We start from the raw sequence: 17,860 nt of genomic DNA, 5'->3' as shown, positions 1-17,860 counted from the left end.
TTTTGCAGTGGTGGATTTATAATCTGAGATAGAAACCTGGAGGAAGACAGTCCTGTAGCATTTGCCATGTAGTAATTTGCTAGCTAGGCATCTAAGTACATCCCACACAAACCAGACAATTTTGGAAACAGATGAGGTAGAAAAAGTGTAATCTGAGGGGGAAAAAAGCACACAAGACTGGAAAGATCGATTCTATAAGAATTCAAGGTTTAAATATTCCTGCCCGTGTAGAAGAGATATTTTCAGATGATATGGAAGTTCGAGTCAGAAAATTCAGCATCTAGTTCTATTACAATAAACAGTTTTATTACTGAAAACAGATCCAGTTCTTTACGGCTTACAAAGGTGAATCGCATCCTAAGTCCTTCCTTTCTAGTAATTAAAATACATGAAATAGAGAAGAATGGTGAATTTGCAAAATTATGTTTGTAAGATCAGATGTAAAGGCTTTGTCCAAAGACTCTGCAGCAAGGAAAAAATAAATTATTACTTCATTCCAGCCCTCTGTGTCTGAAAATACTGGATCTGATCCCTATTAACACTAATTACACATTCTCTAGTCTGGTAAATTGGACTTGAAAGTGAACAGATGAAATGAATACCAGCCTAACTGCCTATCACACAGGTCTGGCAATTCAGAAACAATATTAAGACAAAGAATTGTGTAAGCACTGTGTAGAAGTTAAGAATCATGTTGTTTATTCACCTATTCTTCACACAAAAGCACAGACCAATTTTGATGTACTCTCAATTCAAGGAAATAGGGGTTGGAAAGGTGAGAAGAGGAAGAAAACTGCTTCACATAGCTTAATACTGACCCATTCAAGTAGTTAAGGACCAGCTTGGAATAGCTCCAAAGGCTAAAGCAACTCCCTTCCCAGTTTTGCTTGGCCAGATGGAAGATGAACATGTTTCAGGATTTCAAGCTGTGCTTTGGCTTGGAGTTTAATGTGTTGCTCCATTTTTAGCTTTAAAAAAGCCCCAAAACTTACCTGCTTATTTGATTAAAATGTTTGAAGGATAACAATATATACCATAATGGGGAGGCTGTGGGGTGGGAGGCAGGTAAGGGAGGGAGTAGGGAATAAAATGCCCTAAATAAAAAGGGAAAATGGTAAAATGAAAGAAATATCAGAATCCGGTTGATGTAGTAGCACCATCCTGCCCCTCCATGGGAGCCCTTACCCTCTCCACCCTTCAGCTTCTGTAGGGTATGGAATTATGCTGTTTTTTCTCAGATGAAATTCTAGCTGTTTCTTTGTACCAATGTTTATTATCTCTTAATTTTTCTCTATTTCATCTTATACTCATTTATCTGTTAGCCTTTAAACTTCAGTATTACTCAGGCACATTTCAATGCTAAAGATATTACAGAGCCCTTTCAATGGACACCATCAGAAATTCTATATGTGATCCAGGTACATCCTTATTACTCAAAATATGCTATTATTGGTTTCCAGCAATTACGGTCGATGCCATCATATGAATTAAAATGACAGAAATGTAACAGATGCTTTCATTAAACTTAAGTGATACAACTCTATGCTCACTTTAGTAAGGGTCTCTAGTTCAGTCACTCTTTGTAGTTTTTTTCTGTCACAGATCTGCACTAGATATTTATAAAAATAAATACTAATATTTTTAAATTAGTATGTACTGCAAGAAGGATTCTTTTAATACTCAGAGAACTGCGGACAATAAAGAGGCACTGGAGGACGAAACCACTATGGTTAAAAAAGCTACTAAAGAAATTAATTTGCCTTGCTCTTTACTTATCAGGGTCACCATCAGAAGCTGTAATTCAATAAAACAGAATACACTGTTAATAGGAGACACTGCTTTATCCTCAAGGGAATTTCTTTTGCAGTTGTCCTGAGTTCAATCTTACTGCCATGACATCTCTTATTCCTTTTACTAGCCCAGAACCAGGGTAGAGCTGAATAAGCTATCAATGGAAAGAATTAAAAAGTAGTCCTTTCAGTAAACTGAAAGTATGCACTAATAAAAAGAATACTGAAGTGTATAACCTGTTCTTTTCACACTTCACAATATTGTTAGAATTTTAAGTCACACCACCTGTTTAGTGAAATAATGCTCAATGAAATACCAGTTGTAAGCAGGAAGACAGAGGCAATTTGCAACTCATATAAGGTTTCCTTCCAGGCAGAGACGAAAGAAACAGTAGAAGAGCTTAAGCTTGTATTGAGAAGACTAAGATTTTTAAGCCTATACCCTTTCTAGTTCTATAAAGGCTATAGAAGCTGAAAATATCCTTTCTTACCCCTATCTGTCCTAGATTTCCTTTGTGCTATCAATTTATTTGTTTAGTTTTGATTTAGAGATTCAGACCACTTTTTTTCCTCGGGTGTAAAATTGAAAATATTTACTAAAGGAGATTTCAACTCACCTGATGAAGATCGCTGCCCAAAACATATTCCTGGAAGTAACCTGGTGCAGCAGACGATGCTCTAATGGCCTGCCACAGCTTATACTGACAGCCTCCAATGTAATGGGACTTAACACCAGGAAAGTGGTTGTAGTTTCTAAACACAAATGCTTTCAGTGGTGTTCCTCTGTTTACAATGGTGCTTACTGCAGCTACCTAGTGATGAGGAGGAACAAAATTAGTTACATATGATGATAATATTAATATAAGAATGACAGCTTCCCACAATGCGAAATTTAATTTATACCTTAAGTGCATCTCTGGAATCTTACTAGGTTCATTGTTTATTTACATTTTTATAAAGTCTATGTAAATTTTAAAAAGTGAAAGTAAAAAACAAACAAAAACCCCAATTCCCTAAAGAAAATGTTATTTTTAATCTGAAATTGTTTCCGCTGGCTACTCTGTTTCTACGAATATCTACAATGTTTAAATAAAAAGCTGCTGTCAACTATATGATTACAGAATATTTTGCTTTTAGGAACAGTATTTTATTCTCAGAAGTCTGTAATCAGCAATGCAACAATGCCATTAAATATGAATATCAGAACTGTCAATCAATTTCTTTCCCCCCAAAAATGATTACTTAATAAGAAAACCTGAGTTAAAGAATTGCAGGAAGAATCTCCCTCCCCAAAAAGAAATCAAAAACCCACCCAAAAACCAAAAGAAACACATGTAAGTCTTTCCAGGTTTTTATAAGGACACTGAAATGTCAGTAACAGAAATCACATACAGTATAACAAAGTGAAAGGTCAAAATGGTATTTCCATTAAAAAACAAAAAATGTATGACTAAAAAAAAAATGCATCTTACAGCTATAATCATGAGATGAAGGTGCCTACAGTTATGTGTGTTAGAATATGCAAGACCTTTTAGTGTTGTTGCAGCCAGCCTGGCTGGCACTATCAAAAAACCACTCTTTAGCAGCCAAGTGGCTGCTCAATTCCGTTTTGTTCACTATTTTACAGAGTAGGGTGTTTTCATGAAATTTTCCCAAGAGCACAGCTGATGCTGTGATATCACTCTATGCATTTTCATTCTTCAGCTACTTAATTTAAATAATTTTATTCACAGTAGATTCATCCTTACAGAAAAGAAAACAAAAGAGTAACTTCTACATAACAATGCAAAAGCAAAACACGTGCCTGGTTCATACTCAGTCATTTGATGGAGGGAAAGTTTCCTGTTTTTGTCAAAAGGAAGGTTTAGTTCTAAGCACTACTAGAAGAAGAAAGAAAAACAACTTCAGGAAATTTAATAAAAAAACCTATTAAATGGATGTTTGATTTTATTTTTGGCAATACCCATGTATTCTTCCACTTCATGATGCAGTCTAAGTTGCCAAGTGCTCAGCACCTTCAGGAAAAATCCATCTTGCTATGATTCAACAGCAGCAGAGCACACAACTGCATGTTTTATTTTGATTTTGCTATACCTTGTAAAGAGTGCCACCACTGAGAGCACTACAAAGCAATTACTGTGAACAGCTAGTTTCAACTCTATTTATATTCACATTTTATTACTGAAGAACATGGAAGGAAGCCAAAGATCCCAGTTCAAAGATAACTTTCAAGTCAACATAGGATAGCTTCTCTCTCAGAAAGCAACATACCACACCAGCCTTTTCATGTCCTTGTTTTAGACATGGACTAGGAACGCAGTCAGTCAGGCACATGTTTCTATGTTTAGAAAAATGTGAATATCTTCCATTTAACAGTAAAGCAATGAATATAGTGCTATGACACCAAAACACCTGTTAATTACAGATTGTTCTGAAATATGTCCTATTATATTTCTCTTCTTTCTTCACACCCTATCCTTCACCAAAAATAAAATACCCAGGCTTTCTCATCTTTCACTCTCGTGCTACTGCTGTATCTAACACCCCTCCAATGACTTGGTGCCTTTTCTACCATACAGGAAGAGAAGAGATCTCTAGGCTTAAGAATGTGCCTGGAGAAAACTGGGTACTCCAAATAAAGTGAGAAGAAACCCTGTCCTCTTACAACACAGTAAAACAGATCACGGATGACATGACAGGATCTCCAGGCACTAGAATTCCTATATGAAAAAAATAAGCTTTACACAATGTCAAAATGTTGACCTAGTATTTCTATGCTTTCCAGGTTTCTAACATCTCTGAAATATATTCCAACTCAAAGTATTAAAAATATGAGAAATTGATGCAGAAGTTTAAGAATCTAATTAATTTTTATCTTGTAAAAACCCAGGTTATTGCATTGGAAGCCTGAAGAGCTATCAACACTCATGCTGTTTATCCAATATTCTTCTAGGGACAGAATTTACTCAGAACTCTTAACAGTATTTGTGAAATACACAATTAGTATTTACCTCAGAAAACAGTACTTACCTTTGGACATTTGGATTTCCTTGCAGTTTCAATCATAAGATTCGAGCCCATTTTTTCTCTACAAAAAAGAGTGTACAAAACTGAAAATGCTCCATCAGTTTAGCATTAAAAAGATGTACATTTTTATCATTCTTATTTCTGCAACCTTTGCATTTAAAAGAAGGAGTCCTTGAATTTCGCTTTACTAATCAGATTTCTGCAGCTGACTTCAATGGACCACCATTTCAAACCTTCTAGGCTGTTGGAAATAAATCTGAAGAGTGTTCAAGGTCTTGATTCAAGTTACTTCATCACATATTTAACGATAATCATTAGGATTACTCAACTACTTAGTTAGATGAAGCACTTTGCTACATTCAGGAATCAAAAACTCAACATCCTTATTAAGCAGTTTCATAGTAATGAAAATTACTCTTCCGCACTGTTACAAAAACAAAAGCTAAGGAGAGAAAGATGTCATTCCACATGATTCAAAGAAAGTTAAAACACCTACATGTAATCTTCCATAACAGTAATCCAATATGCATTTAATATCTCTTTTTGAGGAAAAAATTTTTCAGATGCATACATTTTTATAAATCACATGAATGGGCAGCATTGTAATGTATCATCACATTAGCATTAGGGTCAGTATTCCAATTGCTAACTAGAAGGTAACTCTCCTGTATAGTAGAGGAGACTGGAGTAAATTACCACACTAGCCAATAATCTCACCTCAGCATCTATTTCAGCTTTGATTTGCTTACAGTAAAGGTCTAAAACTCTTACAGAGTTGGTGGTCATCCATAATGATTCTAAAAACAGGTTGTCCTTTAAGCAAGTTTTCTTCCTCCCCTAGAACATAGCCCACCCTGCCTTATTCTGCAAAGACTGTTGTCAGTATTGCCATACTTTTAAAGCAGGGATATTCCATGTGTTGTTTTTATGAGATCATCCACCTACAGCTCACACCCCCTTCTGATAGTAGGTGGTAGGACTTCCACCGGTAAAAACAACACCTTTATCAACCTAGTCAGGTCAGAAGATAAAAGTAGCTTTACATGCTACAACAGCAGCAGTCCTCCATGCAGACAGTAGACTGTACTTGTAGCTAGGACAATTTACTGCTCCACTAGTGGATATCTGTGCTCAAAGGATGGCTGTGTACATGTCCTTGAGAGGGAAAAAGGAAGAAAAACAGCTTCCAGTCCTATGATTGAAAACTCTTGCTGACACAATTCTTCTATCAGTAGCACTGTTTTATTTTTTTTTTCAATAAACGCATTAATTCCAGTCTCAGTCACCAGCAAGGAGGGGAAAAGTGCCATCTGCACTCCCTAACTGATTACAGAAGGAGACGAAGGCACACAAAACCATGAAGTAGGAATAAAAGACTGACAGAGGTGAGATATCAAAGACATCTACTGATTTGCATCACTTTCATCTACTTCTGAAATATCTATATTAGCTATTTTTTCCCAAACCCTGAATGCAAAGATTAAAAAAATGCATAAGCAATATCCACTGCTTAATTATAGGAACCATCAAACTGAATAACTATCTCCTCACATCTTGTTTTTTATGAAGGTCAGGAACTGATGCTTCAGATATGTACAAGAAATCCCTTAAACTACTATGCAACTTTAGACATTAAGGTCTAAAGATAAAAGTTTAATATCACCTCCAAATTTATTTTAGTTCTCTTGCTAGCATTAATACAGTAATTGCGTATTATATAAATGTTTTTGTCAAGCCTCGCTGTTCAGTTACTTTAACTAAGTCACAGCAGAAGTAATTCCACAGTTTCTTCACATACTGCATTAAAAAAGAAAGTCTTCTAATTTTACTTTTATTGAATATTCCCTTGATCACAAAGAAAAGAGGAGACTGGTAATTCTCAAGATACCTTATTTATCTCAAATTACCACTTTATCATGAAAAAAAGCAAACAAGTTAAAGACCCCTAGTGCCTTTGTGTATGTTGTCTTTAGGTCACTGGCTACTTTTTAACAATCTTGCAACAGAAACATTCTCTAAAATGGGGTAACCAGGACTATAAATAGTGTTTTAAGTGAAACTGTACTACAAATTAATATAACAGCATCATAATATTTTCTGTATTTTCAATGTCAACTGACAATCATCTTGTTTGACCACAAGAATACAGATGTTTCATTAAACTGTCCATGACAGCACCCAAATCACTTTTGATATTAAAGCTACTTTAAATCCTGTAAGCATTTTACATTTTTCCACTCACAGGTTATTACTTTACACATAATTTCATTTCCCTATTTTTGCATCTATCTACTTTGCTTGTGTCTGTCTGTGCCTATGTCCTCTAGACATGACCTACATAAGTCTCTTTCACAAACGTTGCCGTTTCATTGCTTCAAGTCACTAATATTGCAACACCTATTTCAGTAATGCTATGAACAACATTCTGCCAACCATATGCTTGAAGAAACATTCTAATGGGCTACAGCAACGGTGCAATCAAACACTTGAGAAAGAGCATTCAATGCAAAAGGCAAAACTGTACCTTTTACCCTCTTCTAACAACAACAGTAGTACCAGGAAACTATTACATCCTTACCAAACCTACAGGAGAAACTTTTATAGCACATGCTGGTACAGAATGTGCTGCCCATCCAGTTGCTAGAAAACAGTGTTCAATTTGCAAAACAAATACTGGTTTGAAGTATTATTACTTGCATTCTCAAACACATGCATTACCAATTTTCCTACCAAAAGAGTACATGTAGCTTTTATCCTACGCTCCATAAAGTGATTGAGTGCTTCTCAATCCCAGTATTTTAGCTAGCTTGTAAAAAACCCTAGTTGCTCACCAAATTTCTCCAGTAGTTTCTTCAGACATATGCAAGAAAAAAATAGTATATGTAAACAACAGTCAAAAGAAAACAGAAAAGTTGGAACTATAAGCCAGGTTCTTCTTACAAATGCAATTCAATATAGCACTACCTAAGAGTGATATGTGGTAAGTATAGTTTTCTGCACAATGTAACTGATTAAAACCAGTCCTCAAATTGCAACTCAAGAAATATATAAGAAAAGTTAAAATAGACAAATACATAAGACTTAAAATCAATTCCCTACAGCACTCTGAATAAAAAGTCAGTTAACTAAAATTAGTCCCATTTTCTGAAATGGAATTTATAACATACCTCATGAATGCATGCAACATTAGCCTAATGTAACATTAGCTTAATTATTTTCAGCGGGAATACTTTCTGTCAAAAAATATAACCACTGACATCATGGTAGGGCTAAACATACATTGCATGTCTGTATATTGTCAATGGATATTCTCTATTTCAAGGACGGGAGACAAGCTAGCATTTAAACAATAAAAACCTACCCTGAACAAGTAAGGCTTTTAAATTTAAAACAAAACATAGAGAGCAGTTTCCTCACACTATGACTGAAAGTTAGACTTAACCTTCATATTGCTGTAAAGAGGTGCTATACAGTCTTTTAATTCCCTTTCTTAGTTCCAGGCTCCCACACCACAAGGAAGCCTCCAGGAATCCCTTCAATAAAATGTTGTGTAGGCATAGAATCTCCCTTCAACACTGCAAAATTAGGTCAACAAGAAGTCATTTGTTGATCAGCACATTTAATTTTCAATTCAGTCTATAGATAGTATATTAATTGCCTGGTTTCTGTCTATTGCACCGCAATTCTTTATCTAATGTGCTACAGCTTCAAAAAAACAAAAAAATAGCATTTTAATTAAAAGCATGTAAAATACTTTCATATGAGGTTACTGTGATTTTCACAAGACTTCTTTTAGTTGAGCGGGGGGGAAAGAGGAAAGGCAGAGAAAAATCTCATTGCTAAAAAAAAGACCTCCAGATATCTGAAAAGAAAAGCTCATGATATTAATTTGATAAACATATTTATTTCTAAAAATATGCAAGAGCACAGAGAAGTGGTGCTTCGAAGCCTCTCTCTCCACTTCAAAGATGTGATATGCTTAAAACTCAAACAGCACAGGTATTCCCACAAAAAGTCTAGAAAAAAACCCTCTTTCGATCTCATAAAACACACTAATCATGTTCCCAAAGGAACTTATTATTTATCAGAAGGAACCTTTTACCTTTTTACACTTTCTCTCAGAAAAGACTGTTTCAGTTCTTTCAGTGGTAGTGCCAGCTTATGTTGATTGGGAGACTATGATATTAGTTTGCTAAAAATTATAAACAATTGAACTATCAATACCAATACAGATGAATAAAACACATAATACAATAATTCCTTACAGTGACTTTTCCTGTGTAGTCGTTAATGCATGTGTATACACTTCTAAGAACAAATACCATTTAATGGGCAACTCTGACACTGAGGATATTTTTTCATTGTGATCCTTACAGCTCATTTCCCTTTTCAAAGAAAGGGACAATGGGCGAACCCCCAACATTAAAAATCCCTACTAGAGCACATAATTTCATTTCTCACCAATCTCCTATAAGAAAAAAGGCACAGCAGGTGGCTAGTAAATTTTGTAGCAAATCTGTAATGAGTCAGATCAAACAGAGCTGGCAAGCATACAGGAATATAATCAGAAATCAGTGCATTAAAGCTTACTTTATTCCCCAGAAACAGAAATCATTACATTAAAGGCTTTCAGTGTTTTGGTAAATATGAAAGCAGCTATTTCAAAAGAATTAGAGTATATGCTACTCCTTTCTAGTTGTTTTAAGAATTTTCATTACCAGTGAAGCAATAACAAAACCAAATGCACTCAGACACTACATTAATTATTTTTCACCTGATCATTATTTACTTACTTGAGCATTTTTTCCCATATATCACTGTCATAAAAGGCGTGGCTCCAACCCATTTTGACTGTTCCAACAATGACATTCTGCTTAAAAACATCTGATCCTAATTTGTGGTACAGTTCTTCACAATCATCCAGAGGGATATGGAACAACCCCAACATAAAAGCTAATATAGCTCCTGAAAAATAAATATTTTGCAATATAAAATGTAGCCTGAAGTGAGATTACAAAGACGTATTACCAGTTAATGTAGGTCAGAGGTTAGCAGAGTATCTGTCTGGAAATAGGAAGACCAATTTACATTTATATCGGTAAATTTCTGTTCAGACATCACAGACCAGAAATATGAGAAGTTGGAAAGTGACATTATTTCATTTTGCAGATTTCATCCCTGCAAACAAGTATAGGGCAGAAAACAAATTAAATCCACTCCTTTACTTGGAAAGAGAAATAAGTAAGAGAAATCTATGTTGCGATATCAGAAACATATTTGGAGCATTACTTGCTATTTTGAAAACTCTTAAGTCAGCAGAGAAAAATGCTCAGAAAATTCTTTAAAAATAAGGGAGTTTTGAGTACATAGGATTAGATTTGGTTGCAATCATTTACAGTTAGTCTCATACATGCTGCCATCTAGTGTATGCCTAACAAAAATTATGACCTACACTTACAGGAGAAAAAACAACAGCATTCAAAAGGCATGGCTGTTGAATACCAATAAGGACTGTGGAGAAATACAATCAACGCATTATACAATTCTTAGATATAATAAACTGAAAGGGACACATATAAGCTTTAAATCTAATTGTGCAGTACTGTGACAGCATGTAATTAAGCGTTAGGAATAGTTAGGACACATGATTTTTTCAATTTGCAAATAAATGCAATAGGTTTGAATAAAATTATTTCTAAAAGGTGCAAATGTTTGAAATAGAGTAAGAGTACAACACGTGCAGAACGAACTACATGAAGGAAGTTATGGATGGCTTTAAAGGAAACATGACTTCCAAGCCTCTCTCGCTCTCACAGACCCCACCACCCTGACAGCTGAGCATCAGTGCATTGATGGTCTCAGTTTCTTAAAAAGTAGCACAAACACTTAAGGGAACTTGGGCCTATTTGACACAAAGTTTCACTGAGAGAAACTTAATTGCCAAGTCACCAAATGCCTGTATTCTAACACCTAGCACAGAGAAACACCATTTTCCCAAGTCATGCAAATCCTTTGCTATCTTGTTTTCCTCTAAACTCTCCAGCATGACTTCTACATTATCATGCATTTGCTATTTTGGTGAGCAGTTTCCAAGGTTTCAGGGCCTATTACAGCATCATTGCAGTGACCTTTCTCTGTGACTGCTGCATTTAAATGCTCTGACCCCCAGTGAGGACAAGCACAGGAAAGCTAACTACAAAGACACACTCTGCAATGCTGAATTCACAGCAAACTGATTATTTCTAAACCTCAAAGGCAAAACAGCTAAATGATATTAAGAAATACATAAAGTGCAGCAGAAAAGAGAAGTGCAATGCACAAGAGGCATCCTTCCTATCATTTAACACATCACTCTTGTAAAGCACAATTCATCCAGATTCACTGGCACATGTACTGTCAACACAAACAGAACTGCTAGTACATGCTGACAGATGTGCACAACCTCTCCCAACCACGTCTTGTCATCTATTATTGTGAGCTGGACTACTGCAGACAAAGCTTGATAGTATAAACATTTAAAACAATATGTTAAGTATTTACTAGCAGTTACAAACCCAAAAATTTGGGGAAGAATTAAAAATAAAGTTAGGTCTAGTGAGAGTAGTGGGATCAAATTAAGAACACTAGGCCTCTCTATCCAAGATAAAATATCTTGTTGTGATTGAAGAAATTGGCGAAGTATTTTGCAGGGAATCTATCTTCCATGGAACCACTTACTGCTAAATTAACTAACAAAGGATTTCTTTGGAAGATTATTTAAACTGTAAAATGGGGAACTATATTGTGCCTACAAACAAATTCTGTCTGGTAGACCTAAATATTCTCCTTTACTACTGAGTCTATTAAGCAAATCTCTGGAAACACAAACATTTTCTCTCGTCATGGTCATCTATGCTTAATATAATTTCTGAATTAAACTGTATAGAATATAAGTATAGTGCAAAAAAACTTGAATAATGTTGAATGATTTTCTAAAGGAAACTGAGCTATTGAACTACAGCATATACCTCATGTTAGAAATCAGCATTGTGTGGCTAATGGTCTAGCACCATTTCTGAAGACGACGACTATTGCTTAAAGAGAAACTTATGCTTTAGTTTCCTACTTTCTAGGGAGGAGTAACTTAACACTGAGTCACAAGAGTAATTAAATCTGGGAGGGACCTGTAGAGGTCATCTAGTCCAGCCTCTGTTCAAACAGGTTCAGTTAGAATAGGTTACTCCGGACTTGTTGAGCCAAGTTTTTAATATCTCCATGGATGGAGATTCCCCAGACTGTGCAGGCAATTCCTTCCAGTGTCTGACCATCTCTGCAAGAAAAACAAGATTCTGTAACCTAATTATAACTTCCCATACTCCAGTTTGTCCGTTGGCTTTTCTCCTATCACTGTGCACCTTCAAGATGACTCTAGCTCCATCTTCTTTATATTTTCTCATTAACTGAAACAGCAAAAAGGTTTTGCTTTAGCCTGCTCTTCTCAAGGCTGAATAAACCCAGTTTTTGCACCCTCTCCCTTATATGTCATGAGATGCAGTCCCCTGATTATCTGCTTGACCCTGTGCCAGACTCACTCAGTACGTACAAGAACACACCCCACAAATTTAAGGTTTACAGAGAAGCCCCAAACTAGACATTCATAGCCAAACAGAGACCCTTCATCTGTTAGGTATGTTCTTGTCCACGCAAGCCAGCGTGGTTGGCTTTCTTTGCTCAAGGATACACTGATGATTCATGTCCAGCTTGTATGAATCAAGACTAGGTCTTTTTCTTTAAAGTTGGTTTCTAGATGGAAGGCTTTGTATTTGGCTTTATCGAACCTGTCAAGCCTGTACAGGCCAACCTGAACAGAGGCACCACTATACTGACCACTTCCTCTAAATTAAATCATCCAAGATCTTGCTACAGGCACACTCTGTCCTACTGTGCAGGTCATTAACAAAGTTGGGAAGCATTACTGATCCAATATGAGTCCCTGAGGGGCATTACCTTAGTTGTCTGTGAAGTCCCATAAATATCTAAGATAACTGTATCTGTGTGCAAAGTGAAGATTTCACATTAATTGAAAACAATGACAAATCAGTTTGAAGTCACAACTATCATAAACCACCCAAAGTTCTTATATAGAAGAAAAAAGACAAACTTTAGAAATCACATCTATGCTTTCCCAGCTTACCCTCTAAGTCAGAAACTGTAAAACCTACATTTAATTCTCAGATGTTCTTTTACTATATTCACAGCAAAATTCCAAACTGTAGCTTAATAATTACCTGTGCTTACACCACAGATGTAGTCAAAAAGTTGATAAACTGGCTTTCCAGTTAGTTCTTCTAGTTTCCGAAGAGTCTGAAGTGCAACTAAGCCCCTGAAACACAAAAATCCCCTTCACATGCAATGGCAGTTTTATCTTACAGTCATAATTAAGCAAAGGTGGTCTTAGAGCTAATTATAATTCAATAACTACAACAATAAGAATACTGAATAATTCAGGGAATAAAAGAGTAGCAGAACAAAATTAAAATAGAATGATGAATACTAAATATAAATTACATACTCAGACATACCAAAAATAGTATTCAACAGCTTCAGCCATATTGGTTTGTAGTAAAGGCTTGGGGATGATCATTCTGTGGATGTAGACTCAAGATATTTTAGCTGCATCCACACCACACAGCACTTTAAGTTTGGTCTTAACACAGGGCTGTATAATGCCCCTTGGAGTACAGTATTTTTCTGTGTGGGGTTTGTATGGCCCCCAACTCAATGTGTCCGAAATAATGGGAGAGATGCACTACAGACCACAGACTTGTGTTTCTGGCATGCAACTGTGCTAACTCAGTTGGGATAGAGCAAGATAATTGTGTATGGCAAAACAAGCACCAAACAGAGCACCAGTCAAGCACCAATGCATACAAAAATAATACCCGTGTAACACAAATGTAAATCATGAATTGCCCTTTTTTGGGCATACATTTATCAAAGAGAAACTGAAATTTTATTTCTAGTTACAGTATAAAAAAGGCTACAGAAGTTTTACCTTGTTCCTCCTCCATCAATGGTGAGGACTCTAATTCCCCAGCCTTTCACAGGGTCGGTATATCCAATTAGAGCTAAAGTTTCTCTAACAGCAGCCTGAAGACTTTCATCATTAGCCTGTCTCAGTCGCAGCAGGCATGGGATTACTTTTTCCTATTGATGAATACAAAGGTATTTCATTCCAATCATATGTTTACAGCAAAAGAATCCATGCTTAAATTTACTAGCTTGGCATTTAAGTATAGAAGTAATATTAGTTAAACTTGAAGGAAAACTTCTTCAAAACTGTATTTACCCATCTTCCTCTCTCTAAAAATGGAAATAAAGGATGCCAATATTATGTTGTACACGCCTCATTGCTAAAAGTAGCCACCTATCAAAATTCAGCAGTCGAGGTGAAACACAAATCTTTTGAATAGCTAGAAAAGCTACATTCACCAGGAATTAAGCTTAATTGGCTTAATGTCACATTAGCCAAATATAGATTTGAGTATGTAGCACATCAAGTATAGGTAAAAGCCCAGATTTTGCTTAAAAAGTATCACATTGCTTCAAAACAAGAAATGCCTTCTAAGTAAACTAATAACAAATATTAAAATTCTTCCTCACATGGAGTACTTTTTAAATGTACATTACCACAAATATATAGAGCATTACAATCAAAATGGGAAGAGTGGATATACTCTTTCATAATAAAGTAATTCACATATATTTATGTGGACTCCTGACCTATACTCTGCCCAAATGATTCATCTGGCCTGCACTCCATTCCCAAAGGCTGCTTTTCCAGAAATTCTACAATCTATGTCACACATATATCACATCTTGTGGAAAAAGGCACAAGGCTGACAAATGTTGTGATTGAGCTAGTACTTCTAGAATAGTCTACCACCCACCTCCTGTCCTCTCACTGCCGGGAAGAAAATGAGTAGGACTAGATTACGTGCACTTATTTGATGGTTATACTTCACCCTTGCCTTCTCTCTTCGAAGGAAGCATGTAAACAAGCATAGAAAGTACTGTGCATATGCAGATCAACTGTACAGTACATTCCTGTCTGGTCAACTGCCACAGAGGACACAGCATACGACCTTCCCCTACCACTTGAAAAAAAAAGCTATACCACCTCCCCACATGACCATGTCGTATGCTTCTAAATTAAACACTGCAATCTTAGGAGCCTTTAGCTAAACTGCTGATAGTTTGCACACAAATCTGCTTGAACCAGCTAAAGAGTTATAAAAAGAGACACTCAAGTTGTAATCTTTACAAATAAGACTAGTCCACAGAAGCAAATAACGAGGTTTTATGTTATTCTATATCAATCATCTGTCAGATATTTAATTTTTATCCAAGCATAAGGACTATTTGCACCTTAATTGCAACTCCTCTGCTCTCTGGAAATTCTAGAAGATGATAGGTCAGTTCTTCAACCCTGCTGATACAGACTCTCCGATTAGTGGATCTTCGTAGGGCTTGAACTAAAGCTCGAGTCCTGTTATCAATACTCACTCTTGCAATAATCTAAAAAAGATAAACAGATAATATAAAACTATTCTAAGAAATGTGTCAAATTTGTCAACACCAATTCCAATGTGTTATTTTAAGATTTCTCAGAAGGAATGAACAGGATGTTGTACTAGAGATCTGCTACACGGTCCAAGTAAGCATTACTTAAACTGGAAACAGATAACCTTTTGATTCTTAATTAGAAAACTAAATAAAGTCAGCTCACAGCAAGAATACACCAAACAAACATGTGTCAGCATGTACTCAGGTGTATTTTCAGGGCAACTCTGAAATCATGGTATATGAAGCATAAACAAACCATGAACTGTGAAATTACTATAACTACAAAAACCCCCACAATTAGATCTGTCTGTATTTAAGGAGCCTCTCTACATATACACGAACTAAGTATATGCATATATAACACACACACACACGTGTATATTTTTATATATATATATATACATGCTTTATATATAAACTTACATGTACATACGTGTACTTCTATAAAAAGTATATACATATTTTTATACGTGTATACAGATGTATATATACCTATTTTTAAGTACATATATGTATTTGTAAGTTTATATATAGTATGTGTATACATGAAAATTTATACAGTTTTGCATATATACTTATTTATCAAAGTAGATACAATAAATCATAGAACAGTTTGGGTTGGAAGGGGCCTTAAATACCCTCTAGTTCCAAACTCCCTGCCATGGACAGGGACACCACATTATGTACTTACATGTAGGTATGCATATGAATAAAAGTATGTGTACATATGTAAGTACAGACAGAGGTATATACTTATTTACGTAAGCATGTATGTATATGTACGGTTCCATATAGGTACATACATTTGTGTAGTGTGTATATATACACTTGTATAAAATAAAGATAGAAATAATACATAAATAATTAACACTAAACAAAGACTTGCCTTTTCTCTCTGAAGAGACAGATGCTTTTCCCTCTCTTCTGCAGTCTTGGCCTCTTTTGATTTGTCCTCATCAGTCTTCTCAGAAGCTTCTTGTTCTGGCTGTTTACTCTTTTCTGGTGAAACAACTTTTGATTCGGATCTTAACTTGGGAACCAGCCCCCCAATATAGCTGTCTACAAAAGCTTGTACGCTGTTACTGGGATACGAAAGAAAGTTTGCAATACTTTTTTTAGTGGAAACTGGAAGGGCAGTATTTGTCTTTTCAGCACCCAGAGTCTCTGCTTCAGGAGCTAAAGTAGCTGCTGAATCCACTGTCTTTTTTTCACTCGTTACAGTATTTTCTGATGAATCAAGCTTATTCCTCTCTTCACTTTTAGAGTCCTGTAATGAAGCATTCCTTTTTTTCTCTTGTTCCATAACGGAATTACTAAAGTAAGAGTTGATATGATCAGCTATGAAGTTGTAAGTCTCTCCAAAATTTGTAGAAAAGTAGCTTATATGAAAAAGGTGGTTTTTAGTAGATGCTGAAACTTCTGGAGTATCTTGACAAGTACCACTTGAACTTACTAACACAGATTCCAAGTTTTCACTTGCACAAGTGGATTTCTTTGCAGCTGGGCCTCTGTTGCAATCCTCCTGAGTTCTGGCATCTGTGACTTTTTTATCATTGCCTAGATTTCCACTGATGTTATTTACACCTGTACTACTTTTATTTGCTTTTCCCAAAGTACCTGAGTGTGACTTTAATCGAGCTATTCGTGACACCAGTTCACTGTGAGTGCCAGACACAGCCTTTGAAACAGATTCTATAGTATTCTTAATTCGTGACATGCGAATGCTCACCTTTGTAAGTCCTTTGGAAGAAGAAGTTAGAAGTTTAGAAATTCTACAGTATAAAAACTCATGACTGTAAATATATTTGCTATACCAAAATGTTCTGCTTCTGGCCCATTTACATCGAGGCTCGCTTGTATGCAAAACTCTCAGGTGTGTGGCATGATTTATCCTCCAGCAGACTTTAGGTCTATGCAAACACAGATATTTGTTTCTTTGTTTCCACCAAAGGTTTTTTGGGTTAATAAAAAAGACCAAATATGTGTCCAAAGATAATTGAACTGTCATTACTTATAAATAATTACGCCTTTTCTATGCTGCTTTCTACTTCATTCCAGAAAATATATTTCAATAAATAAGTCTCGTATTGTAGTGTTATCTGAAAAAGAAAAAAAAAACCAACAAAAAATCAACAATGGAGACCCATATACAGTAACAAGTAAACTAAAAATCACAGAGTGGGTTAAGGCAGATGTAGCTTATTTACGCTTTCTGTAAAGACAGATAAACATTCAAATCAAATAAGCTCATGGGAATATTTACTGCTCAGGACATTTGGTAGCACCACCCCAACATTTCAACATGCTACTCCCTAAAGGCCAGTTTAAGCCTATCTTAAGCAATGTTACACTTCTCAAAAGCATTTAGTGACATACAGAAAATTGATTGCTGTTTCTTCCTATAGAGAGAAATTTGTTTTTCTTTACGAAATTACCTT

At 35.6% G+C, this 17,860-nt stretch overlaps 1 protein-coding gene across 2 annotated transcripts in view; it reads right to left on the bottom strand.

Moving 5' to 3' along the window:
• Window positions 1-17,860, bottom strand: part of PNPLA8 (patatin like phospholipase domain containing 8) — a 35,880-nt gene that overhangs the window by 17,259 nt on the left and 761 nt on the right. For both annotated transcript variants that reach the window (XM_032687148.1, XM_032687149.1), the window contains exons 2-8: window positions 16,309-17,521; window positions 15,225-15,374; window positions 13,852-14,003; window positions 13,085-13,179; window positions 9,611-9,782; window positions 4,821-4,878; window positions 2,408-2,602 (exon numbers count right to left, since the gene is read on the bottom strand). In XM_032687148.1, coding sequence (XP_032543039.1) covers window positions 2,408-2,602; window positions 4,821-4,878; window positions 9,611-9,782; window positions 13,085-13,179; window positions 13,852-14,003; window positions 15,225-15,374; window positions 16,309-17,430 — 1,944 coding nt within the window. In that variant the 5' untranslated portion in view covers window positions 17,431-17,521. The remainder of the gene's footprint in view (window positions 1-2,407; window positions 2,603-4,820; window positions 4,879-9,610; window positions 9,783-13,084; window positions 13,180-13,851; window positions 14,004-15,224; window positions 15,375-16,308; window positions 17,522-17,860) is intronic.

Source organism: Chiroxiphia lanceolata, chromosome 5 (assembly GCF_009829145.1).
Source record: "Chiroxiphia lanceolata isolate bChiLan1 chromosome 5, bChiLan1.pri, whole genome shotgun sequence".
NCBI classification, from domain to species: Eukaryota; Metazoa; Chordata; class Aves; order Passeriformes; family Pipridae; genus Chiroxiphia; species Chiroxiphia lanceolata.
This window is presented reverse-complemented; position numbering and strand designations above follow the sequence as displayed.